The 12892-nt window shown below is 35.5% G+C and overlaps 1 protein-coding gene across 1 annotated transcript in view; it reads right to left on the reverse strand.

Moving 5' to 3' along the window:
- The window catches only part of LOC110450590, a 19358-nt gene extending 13608 nt beyond the window's left edge, over positions 1–5750 (reverse strand). Inside the window, exons 1-3 of the mRNA XM_021498232.1 lie at positions 5544–5750; positions 2929–3170; positions 257–284 (exon numbers count right to left, since the gene is read on the reverse strand). Of these exons, the coding sequence (XP_021353907.1) occupies positions 257–284; positions 2929–3159 (259 nt within the window). The 5' untranslated portion in view covers positions 3160–3170; positions 5544–5750. The remainder of the gene's footprint in view (positions 1–256; positions 285–2928; positions 3171–5543) is intronic.
- Between the last annotated feature and the right edge of the window lie 7142 nt (positions 5751–12892).

Consider the following 12892-nt stretch of genomic DNA (forward strand, 5'->3'; position numbering starts at 1 on the left):
CAAAGGGACCTCACTTTCACCATTACTGGGACGTATTACAGAGTGATACAAAGGGACCTCACTTTCACCATTATTGGAACCTATTACAGAGTGATACAAAGGGACCTCACTTTCACCATTACTGGGACGTATATTACAGAGTGATACAAAGGGACCTCACTTTCACCATTACTGGGATGTATTACAGAGTGATACAAAGGAATTCTCACCTTCATATTTACTTGATTTATGCATCACTTAGAAAAAAAATTCTCACCTTCGTTGTTACTGGCTAACTGGGGATCCTGTATGGATGAACAAACGAAAGCTGATTATACACATGTAGGTCATGTTTACTAAAAACAGCCTTTCACCTTTCATTTACAATGTACTTATCAAAATGTTATTGCAGCACAATCATATTGTTTTATGCTTATTTTATTTATTTCTTGAAAATGATAATAAAGGGTATCTAAAGATTGTAATATTTATGTGTGCATGCGAAAATAGTTGTCACAAATAGATTCAGTTAGGATAATGTCAAATGTTAAAGTCTTGAGAGAATTTTTTTAGAAAATGAACAATAGAGATACGGCGCAGGATTTCCAAATACAAAAAAGAAATTGTTTTGATTTTATTTTTTCCCCTGTTAGACATTGATTACCATCTAATATATAAATACAGCCATGGTAAGGCCTGGTCACATTTATGACCACAAAAAAAATAGGCAATTCTAAATTTGCTTTTCTCACTTTTTTTCATTCAAGATGTTTTATTTCAATAATTTGCAAATTTTTATATACTTAGCATCTTATAACCAGGATACATTGTTTTACATATCACTACATCATTCTTCATCTTATAACCAGCATACATTGTTTAACATATAGCTACAACATTCTTCATCAAGTGAGTTGACACAGACAATCATCATTTGTTAAGTGAGTTGAATCAGACAATCATCATCCCTTAAGTGAGCTGAATCAGACAATCCTCATCCCTTAAGTGAGTTGACACAGACAATCCTCATCCCTCAAGTGAGTTGAATCAGACAATCCTCATCACTTAAGCAAGTTGAATCAGACAACACACACCACTTAAGTGAGTTAAATAAGACAATCCTCAACCTTTAAGCAAGTTGAATCAGACGATCCTCATTTGTTAAGTGAGTTGAATCAGACAATCCTCATCCCTTAAGTGAGTTGAATCAGACAATCCTCACCCCTTAAGTGAGTTGAAACACCTAAAGCGAGTTAAATCAGACAATCCTCACTCCTAAATTAAGTTGAATCAGACAATCCTCACCCCTTAAGTAAGTTGAATAACAAATTCCTCATCCTTTTAGTATGCTGAATCAGACACTTTTCACCCCTCTGGTTTATGGAATAAAAAATTCCTTACCCCTCTAGTATGTTGAATCAGAAATTCCTTACTATTCTTGTATTTTGAATAATAAATTACTTACCCCCTTTGAATGTTGAATTAGAAATTCCTTACTACTCTAGTATCTTGAATCAGAAGTTCATTACCCTACTTGTATGGTGAATCATAAATTCCTTTACCTTCTAGTGTGCTGATAAAGAAATTCCTTACTACCGAGTTATTTCTATACAGTTTCTTCAAGTTGGTACTGGTAAGTATAGATTGTAAAAAGGTTCATATAGTACAACCAAAAAGTGTTTATATGTGATGTTTCGATGACTAGTACAGTATGTGTCTGTCACTTTCATTAGACAAATGTCCAGTGAAGTGTATGAACACAAAGGTGCAAAATATGTACTAATTGTCCAAAAATCAATGTTGATTTGGCTACGCTTTTATTGAACATGCGATTTGACCACCCATATCAACAACATAGATGCCTCTAACAACATCAAATTTACATGTGAGGATGAAACCAACGGCACAATGCTCTTCCTAGACACTCTTCTGGTAAAGAAAGAAGACCGAACTGTGAAGGTATTGGTCTATAGAAAAAAGACCCATACGGACCAATACCTGAACTTCAAATCTCACCATCCTTTGCACCAGAAGTTAGGCATTGTACACACATTACTCAATAGATGTGATACAATAGTCACAGAACAACAGGACAAAATATGAGAGAAGAATCACATCTCTAGGGCAATGGATACCTGTGCACATCCGGAATGGGCCCTAAAACGTGTACAAAAGCCAATCAAGGATAAGAACAAAACCAAAGGTCAGGTGGTCATTCCGTATATAAAGGGTCCAAAACCATCCAGAGATTATATCACGGTCATAGAAAGCAACAGCCATGAAGCCCCACAAGATGCTTCGTAATATCCTAGTACACCCTAAGGATAAAAGCAGAATGCGTTATATTATACAAAATAGGATGCACAAACTGTGACGCATCGTGTACTGGAGAGACTGAAGGCGATTTGGGGTCTGCCTTGGTGAACACCGGAAAGACACAGAAACCCAAGAGGGAAAGAAATTCACCCGATTAGAAAGGAAGCAGTCAGAGTCCCAGATAAATAAATTGGCCATCACAGACCATGCCACACAGAAAAATCATGTGATTGACTGGGATAAATATAAATTTGTAAATATTTTACACCTTTGTGTACATACGTTTCACTGGTCATTTGTCTGATGAATATGACAGAGCACACACTGACTAGTCATCAAAACGTCACATATAAACACTTTTTGGTTGTGCTACATGAATCTTTTCACTACCCTATTATGTTGAATAAGACATTGCTTATCCCTCTAGTATGTTGAATAAGGCTGTTTCCCTCTACTAAAATCTGGTAAAACTCACCCATCAATAATACAGGTCTTTTTTTTTTTTTAAATATCCCAGAAATGTTTTAATTAGCCATTATAGAGTGAGGAAAACATCTATTTGGTGAAAAAAATCATTTTGTGAGTAGATACCACGATGATCTCCAGACAAAGATGTGTGTATATATATCTGACCTGCTGGTCTTTAACTCCTGGTCCTGGGTTTGGTTCCACTCCTTGTGCCAGGAGCAGTAGGTCAATAAATGGGACGGTTCCCTTACACTGCCAACTTCTTACTAGCCCATGTCTCACACTGGCTATGGCTTTCAGTAGGTATTCTATATTGGAGAGTCCTTGTCCTGTCTTTCTTTGTACAAAGTTTCCAATACGAGCCCTGTACAAGGCCAAGTCTACTCCCATTGTCATTGGTACATAACCTGTATAACAGAAGATCCTGATGTGTCAAACTTGACAAAATGCAAGTAATTTAAAAAAAGAAGAAGAGTTAATTGACGAAAGAAGATGTTACATTATGCACTAATGTTTTCACTGTATTAGTTCTTCAGGTGCAATAACAGGTATATATATATATATGCAGGATTTCATGATATTTTCTATTTGACTTACTTTTCACATTAATTTCATGAATCAAATGTAGAGGTTCTCATGAAAACTTTTTGACAGGTTTAATATAAATCTTTTGCAAGAAGAACATATTCATGAACATGTTTTTCTTACGAAGACTTTGACTATCACCTGACACTATTTCTTCGTCTGACATGATCATCAAGTTATGACTCCATGTCTTTGGCAAGCCGTTTAGGTTTTTACCCATTTAAGACTGAGATATCTGCATTTAAATTAGAGATATCTGTACATAAAGATATAGATCTGCATTTTAAATACATTTATCTGTATTTATAATTACAAGTATCTGTATTAAAGATATCTGTATTTGCAAATATAGATATCTGTATTTATTTGCAAATATCGATATCTGTATGTTAATCACATATATCTCTATTTTAATACAGATATCTTGATTTATGTAAAAGTATAGATCTCTATTTATTTATCAACTGTAAAAATGACTGCTTCTGTAGTGTAATTTTGTGCATGACAGGAAACAGGAAAGAGATAATGTTCATCAGGCTAGAAAATGGTGACAAGTAGTCCTAGGGCTATAGTCATAGCAACGCCGACCGGGTGCTGTAAAGTATTGCTGGTACAGCGATCGAAACATCAAGGCAGGCCAGGGGAGAACTGAACCCAGATGATGTTTTTGCCTTCACAAGACACACGTTTGAACAACCGCTGCCATTCCTGTTGAAATCCCGATTCGTTTCTCAAGGATTTAGTAAACCTTGATGTGACTTTGAGGGAGACATCATTATTTTCACATTTCTTTAATTAAAATACAGATATCCGATATTTCGATTTTTAATAGAGATATCTTAATTTTAAATAGAGATATCTGTATTTAAAAAACAGATATCTGTATTCCTATACATAATGCTTATCATTAAAAAATATAGTTTGTGGAAATATACACAAAAACATACAATTTCCATAATTTTAATCAATCGATATAGTAAATTCACATTTAATAATAGTCTTTCCTAAAACAGTTAATATTATTGAATCATAGTGTTTTTTTGCTTATCTGCTTGCTAGTACTGAGGGGGACTAGCGATCCGGTAGGATTTGGTTTGGTTAGCAATGTTTAACGTCCTATCAACAGCTATGGTCATTTAAGGACGGCCTCCCCTGTGTGCAAGTTCGTGTTTGTCTACTTGTGATAGCGCGGAACTGATGCCAACTTTATAGTGCTACCTCACTACTACCTCACTGAAACGTACTGCCAAAGACACCCAGCAGGACACCCCACCCGGTCACATAATACTGACAATAGGTGAACCAGTCGTCTCACTCCTAAACTCCTGAGCGTTAAGCAGGAGTAGAAACTACCATTTTTACAGACTCTGGTATGCCTTAGCCAGGGGACAGAACCCAAAGCCTTCCTCACAGGGGCGAACGCTCAACTAAAGGCCAAAAGTGAGGCATTGTCAAGGGAGACATTAGGATGAAAAAAGTTGTTTAGAAAGAAGAGAAAAGATAAGATCCCAAATTTTGTCGCCTCTTATGCTCATGTAATGGGGGCAGCAGGTACAATTCTTACGCCCTACCTGCAGGGACCGATCCGGTTATTTTAATGAGGAAACTTTATAGCACTCCATCCCAGGTACCTACTTGCCAAATAGCATGACTCTGTGACTTCTGGAATTGGAGAAGAAGATTGTTAAAGCTTTTAGCCCATGTTGACCTTTGACTCCCGACTAGCACTTAAAGTTGACCTTGTAAGTAGGTCAAGGTCATCTTAATGAGATAAGATAAGATACATTTTATTTAAAGTCGGTGGGCATTTTAAAACAAAATATAAGCTCTTTACTCTTAAGACGAAACTTTATAGCACTCCATCCCAGGTACCTACTGGCCAGATACCATGACCCTAGGTCCTCCAGTTCTTCAGAAGAAGTCGTTCAAAAGAAAAAGTTGACAGACGGAAGACGGACGCCGCAGTATGGTATAAGCTCACATGACCCTTCGGGCCAGGTGAGCAAAACATAAAGAACGTTCTACTGCAGACCTCGTTTTCCCCTCTTTTCTCCTCATGAACTAATCTACATGTCCATAATATACCCGGAGTTCAAGACATCGAAAAACCTTTTCATCATATTTTTGTAATGTATAAACAAAGTTATAACATCTCCATATACGTGTCTAGATTTCAATAAATATACTGTACTTACTCTTGACACTTCCGTCCTTCTCTCAGTTAGGGACGTTTTCGTTTATAGCGATGCAAACGGTTGAACCGATTGGACCAGGTTTATTCGTTTATGAAATAAGGTCGGCCTTAGCAATCAGATGCTGTTTTCAGGCGATACTGACGGAGCCTTGGAAGTCCTACATAAACTTTTGCAGGTCCGCCAGGATTTATACCAAAATATGTTACATTAAGAAACAGACAAATCGGTTATTTCACATAAACGGACAGGCCCCAGGTCTTTCCAAGTAGTCTACTTTCACTTTCTATTTATTTTTAAGTCAGTACGTGACTGGGAAATGCTCCCATAGCCTATGAAGTATTTCGTGATCATGATTCTTCCTGTGACGTATTTTAGCAAGGCCGTGATAATCTTTATAATTTTTTTTTATAAAAATTGAAATTCCGGAAATGTTGCCAGTGAACGCACAAAGTATTGGTCTGACTAAATGATCTGCTTCAAAACGATTTTTGTGAGTGGCGTCAGACAGCTGTGCTGTCTCTCACTGGGGCCGGGGCTGAGCAGGACTGAGCAGGACCGGGGCTGAGCAGGGCTGAGCAGGACCGTCAAGATAGGATAACTCGTCCGGACTTGGAGCATGATATAACAGTTGGATATACGGTCCTCATCTGGGACATTCTTATCAGGAAATAACGTAGATATTTTTCATTTATACATTTATAAACTAAAGGAAGATAATGTTCAATGTATATGGTCATTTAAATGGTTGTATTAAATAAATAGAACCACGACTTATAAGAAAGGTTATATGCCGTATAGTTTGTAGCGTTATAACGGTCCTGAGCAGTGACATCCTGATCAGGAAATCGAGTACTAATTATATCCGTATTGATGGATCAAATACATGAGGGTGGAAGTGTTTACAGTCAAGAGAGGAATAAAGATGGTTTAGAAGTACAAATTAAACTATATTTATAGTATTTTATCTTTGTATTCCACAACATAGTGTATACGTCCTGTGCAGGGACATCCTGATCAGACAGGATATGTTATAGTGAATCTATCCGTAGTTATTTATAAAATATATAAAGGCAGCAAAGTTTGCAGTCAAGAGAGGTGATTTTGAAATAGAAAAAAAAACATCAAATCAATCTTCAATCTCTTTAATTATATGTTGATATTGGAACGTATCCGGTAACAGGGACATCCATATTCATATATAAAGTACTCATTATATCCGTATAAATGGATCAAATACATAAAGGTGACAGTTATTAGAGTCAAGAGGTGAGTAAATATGATTGAGAAATAGAAATTTAACTATGTCTATAATATTTTATCTTCGAGTTGCATACTAGTATAAGATCCTAAGCAGGAACTTAAATGGAAATCAAAAAGCTAGCAATACGAACGGTCAAGAGAAGCATCATATTGATTTTTAATGAGTCGTTTTAATTTAGAAATAGAACCCCGACTTACAAGAATTGTTATAAGCCGTATAGTCTATAACTATATAAATAGTAGCGTATACGGTCCTGACCGGGGCCATCCTGATCAGGAAACCACGTGCTCATTATATTCGAATTAATTCATCAAATTCATCTTCGTATAACGAACACGGTCCTCGGCGGGGACATCATGATCAGGAAAAAAGTCAACTTTTCCCATATATAGATATAGACATGCATAACCTAAGGATAGATCGCTGTGTATATTGTCATTAGAGAAGTCGTAATAATTGAGAAATAGAACCCCGACTTACAAGAATTGTTATAAGCCGTATAGTCTATAACTATATAGCTAGTAGCGTATACGGTCCTGACCGAGGCCATCCTGATCAGGAAACCACGTGCTCATTATATTCGAATTAATTCATCAAATACAACAGTTGGGAATGCGCATAGATAAGAGATGGCTGAATGTGATTTAGAAACAATAATTAAACTATGTCTAAAGTATTTTATCTTCCATATATAGATATTAGAACGTCTACGGTCCTGAGCGTGGGCATCCTGATCAGGAACTAAAATGGAAATTATTTACGTATGTATTGATCAAGTACAAAAAGCTAGCAATGCGAACGGTCAAGAGAAGCATCATAATGATTTTTAAATGGAAAATACATTACATCAGTGATGGAATACTCTATATCTACATTTTAAAACGTACACAGTCCTGGGCGGGGGCCATCATGATCAGAAAATAAAATCATATATTTTTTGTATAAATAGATACATTTATTAACAAAACGTAGATCGCAGTGAATATTGTCATTAGAGGAGTCGTTTTAATTTAGAAATAGAACCCCGACTTACAAGTATGGTTATTAGCAGTATAATCTGTAACTATAGCTAGTAGCGTATACGGTCCTGACCGGGGCCATCCTGATCAGGAAATCAAATGGAAATAATGTATGTGGTTATTCATCGACTATACAAAGTAAGCAATGCGAATGGCCAAGATTAGCGTCACATGTAAGGATGTCTAAATAGGAAAGTACTTTACTTCTTATGTACAGAATGTAAATCATCAAGTTGTTATGCAATTTATTGTTTTCCTCTTTTGGGTTGAGAATCAGGTAGGACGATATACTCCTCAAGCATCTACATGTATATCATTGTATTCTTACGTATTATTTATTTAATGCGTCCCGTCCGAAGTATGCTGAACTCAGGACTTTATCATTCATACCTTATCGTGAAAAAAATGCTGCACGAAACTGTTAATCTGATATCACCGTGCACATGTACATGATTATGAATATCAGCGTTTGCCTTTTTCATCAGTTCTTGCCCGTGTCTTCACTCTTCATTCAAGATTACTTAGATAGTCTCGCAACCATATCCCTGTCGAATTTCAGGTTTCATTAGGCTAGACGTAACCGTGATTTAGAACTTCCGATGATTTTGAACATATTGTATAGTCAGATATGACAGCTCACGTGAAAGACAAAGACATGTTTATAATGCTTGAAAATATGTATTTGTTTTTGTATTGCCGACATGTCAACTACGTTTTTGGTGTTTTACCAAACAAAAACAAAAAAACGGAAACAACTCTTTTGTTTGTGTATGATATTGTTAAGATATTCAATGATTGTTTTAATGATTGCAAATGTATAAACAAACGTATGCATTTGGTATATATTTGCGGTAAGTTGTGAATTGTAAGAACACGAAATATAGACATGCACATGTATGTTGTACAAATGAAGTACATAAATTCATCTCATCTCCTGTTATAGACTGGTCGTATAAATGGTTTGATAATCTGTCATTGAAGCGATCGATAATGCATGTACGACGTCCATTTAAATATTTTATATTTTATAAAACCCAGAATGTAATCAATTACATCAAATTACATTGTACCTGAATGTTTTTCTCTGTTGTTTGTGTAGTTTAAGATACGTCTGTAAGGGGTGATTGTTATCAAATAAATGATTGTTAAGAGCTTGAGTATTCTGATGTACCGTCGCAACCATCTTTTGATTGGAATGTTTAAATGCAACTTGCATGCGAACTGGTTGCTTTTTGGCAAGTTGGAGAAGTTGGAACCTGCGGTAGAGTTTAAATATCAATATATATATATGGTAAACGCGCCGGGAGGTGTTACATATGTGTAGCAGTTGGGGTGTTTCTTATGCTTATTGTATTATTATTTTTATATATTCCAATGAAGATCAGTATTTGCTGTTGGGTTCATCGGTGGCATGCATCGGATGTGATCTGGTTACCTCATCAAAGGTTTTGGGGAAGGGGCAGTGGCGTCCGTTGTGAGTCCGTCAACAAGTTCTGGAAACCGGAATAACAGCAAGAGCTGGACACATGCGAAAATGATGGGGAGTCAAAATGTACAAATTAAGGAGCTAATAATAGCCCATCCCTACTTTCCCCCCACCCCACCACAACAACTATATAATGAAAGATGAGTGGAAAATATGTGAATAGAGACTGCAATTTCTGATTATTTCAATATTATAAAAACGGAAATAGAAATTATCTGAATTATGAGCAGCTAATTTCCAAATAACATTTTAGCGCCGGACCCAGTTAAAGAAAAAGCATGCGTCCAAATGATCACACTTATCTAGTTCTACTGACATAATGTTCAGCACACCGTATATTTGTTTGAGACAGGTAAATATGAAAATAAGGGGGTTCTTTTGTAATTGTTGAGACAATATTGAAGATGAGTATGACTTTAATTTAGTATGATTTATGAAGAAAATTATTGTGAAATTCCTTTTAAAAAAATACTGGTAAAAAGGCTGTATTAAAACTAGTACAGCTCTCACGCATTTTATGTGCTGTTTCTTGGATACAAATAATAATGACCAATAGTTGTATTAAATATTAAAAAAAATCCTTACGGATTAACATAGACGTGTGCCAAGCTCAAAGGCTTGATCTTGGACTGACAAACAACATGGTTACAGTGTAATTTCGTTATCGTCAGCAGCCAAACTCAGTTTGTGTGAGAAGAGGTCCTGCTCTGTACAGTTAGGTGCAACATGATATGTCTCATGATAATTGTGAATTGACTGTGTGTGTTTACATTTACAAGCTGTGGAAAACAAAAACAATTAACAGACACTATCGTTCAGAATTATCGTTTTGGTTTTAATGATCTAAACATTTAAAAATAAATAAAAATATTATTCAATTAACTCCATTCTATTCACAGTTATTCCCACTTATGTCCCATGTATGGCTGTCCTTTAGGATTCGGGTACAAATTGTTTTTCAAATTGGATTATCATCCTACATTTCAAATACGGAAACACTGTTGGATGAATTTTTGTGATTTCAACTTTGGCTTTGATGTTGATTCACTTGATACATGTAATTATGTAACAGTGACTTGTATTTCGAGTTTGGAGTTTATGTATTATTCATTGCTTCTGGTAGTGGATTGATTTGTTTTTGTCTCAACAGCAATAATATATGCTATTAGAAAATAATGATATAAATACCAGTTATTATTTTACTAAAAGACTAACATAAATATTGTATGGAAATAAAATAAGACATTATTATCATATTCATATCATGCTGCATAAAAACATATGTATGTATGCTTTTTAATCATACTTTCTAAAAAAAGACATATATATACAATACATAATGTATGGAAAGTCAATTATGGAATACATTATATAAGGTGTTCTATAATATATACCGCTATTAATTTTATTTATGTCTTTATTCATACAATAATGTTGTTATATATGTCTTTATATACATTTATCCAATTTAATGCTCAAGTAGAAACAATTTGTTCATGTATTTTCTTGTATCAATATCAACCAAGAGTAAGGGTTATAGGCTCACACCATTCATAAGTGGTCAAAATACCTTCAGTGTACACTCGTGTGCTGCCCACAAAATTAGACCTTAGGGAGCTGGCTCTGAAGCCTTGCCGGGACAAAATTAACTGATACTGTCAATGTCCCAGATAACAACAACATACACAAATTGCACTGAATCTCGGCCTTTAATAGGCGGAATAGTTTTCCGTTGAATACCATATATATTTCACTCGTGGCAGAATATATCGATATTTGCACTCGTACTTTGCACTCGTGAAAAATATCCTTATTCCTCAAAACTCGTGACATATATATGATATTCAATGGGAAACCATGGATGTTTCCATATCATGATGAAGAGAAAGTAGGAAGAGAAAACTAGGATTGCAGGATGACGAAGGATGACGAAGAAGCGAAAACACTATGTAGATGAATCGAAAACGTGATGTATGGTAAATAAGCGAAAAGTTCCCCCTTAACTCCTTCGCGTTCAGGTCGATTTTTCCGAAATAACATATGCAAATGTAGAATTGCATACTAGTCATGTATACATGCGCAGTCAAAGTTTAAATTCCAGTCACCATCACAAAGAAAACGCCCAAAGCCCTATCAAATTAGTCGCTGAGGTAACTGGTAAGAGCCAATAAATGACCTCCGTCTGGCATTCTCAAGGCGACCCTCTCTATATCAAGTCAGTAGGATCTCTTGATTCAATTAGGCATGAAATGAAAAGAATACGTGCTGATATTTCGAAAACCTGATCAAGATGTCCTCACTCAGAACCGTATACACTATCAAAAGCAGTTATAAGAAATACAATTTGCTTCTCAATCGTATTTACCGGTCTCTTGACTCTATACATTGCTGTCTGAATGCATTTGACCCATTATTATCAATTCACAATTTATATCATTTTCTGATCGGATGTCCTCGGTCATGATCATATGACACCTCTCTTGGCCTTATTCATTACTACCTTTCTAGATGTGATAAATAGCTACAGATATATTGAGCATTTGATTTCCTGATCAGTATGTCCCTGCTTATAACCGTATGCACTATTATATGACGTTAAAATGATATTATATTATAGACATAGTTTATTTTCTATTTCAAATTCACATTAATCCATCTCTTACCTCAGCGCAACGCTCGAGAGGGTTATAAAATGTATGAATAATGTATTTTACCATTTATTTAATGTGTAAAATATCATGAAACCTGTCTTGACCGTTCGCCTAAGTACGGAAATAATTTCCATTTGATTATAAGAAGTTCTTTTTACACAACCAATAAAATGTTCTATGTGACGTTTCGATGACTAGTACGATATGTACACTGTCACCTTCATCAGACAAATGACCAATGAAGCGTATGCACACAAGGGTGTAAAATGTGTACGAGTTGTCCATAAAATCGAAGTCGATTTCGGCTACGCTGGAAACGTATGTACAATAGTTGTTATGTACCGAAGGAACCGTGAAGGTATTGGTCTATAGAAAAAAGACTCATACGGACCAATACCTGAACTTCAAATCCCACTATCCTATCTGCAGATGTGATACAATAGTCACGGAACAACAGGACAAAACATATCAGTAATGTAATGATCCCGAGTTCGCCCAACACAGGAAGAGTTTTTATTTTTATTTTTATTTTTAATTTATTATTATTATTTTTTGTTGTTGTAAATAATAGTATAACTAGTAATTCTAAATCCTAAACAAATAGTACTTTTTGCCTTAAGACTATAATTCATGAATTTCTATTGCTGTGATATCGCTATGGCGGGTACGTATATAGCGGACGTCGCTATTCCGTCTTTGCATATTGCAGAGTTATCTTCTCTTGGGAGCAGGTTTTGATTGTTACGTCACTTGTTTGTGAGAGTAACGTCATAATTTTTTGAGAAAACGACGTAATTTTCTCACACAACCCTATGACGTAACAATCAATACCTGCTCCCAAGAGAAGATAACTCTGCAATACGCAAAGACGGAATAGCGAACTATTATATGACGTCACAACATATACTTCAAATAAACAGTCTAAAGAATCT

This window comes from Mizuhopecten yessoensis, unplaced genomic scaffold (assembly GCF_002113885.1).
Source record: "Mizuhopecten yessoensis strain PY_sf001 unplaced genomic scaffold, ASM211388v2 scaffold57, whole genome shotgun sequence".
Taxonomy (NCBI): Eukaryota; Metazoa; Mollusca; class Bivalvia; order Pectinida; family Pectinidae; genus Mizuhopecten; species Mizuhopecten yessoensis.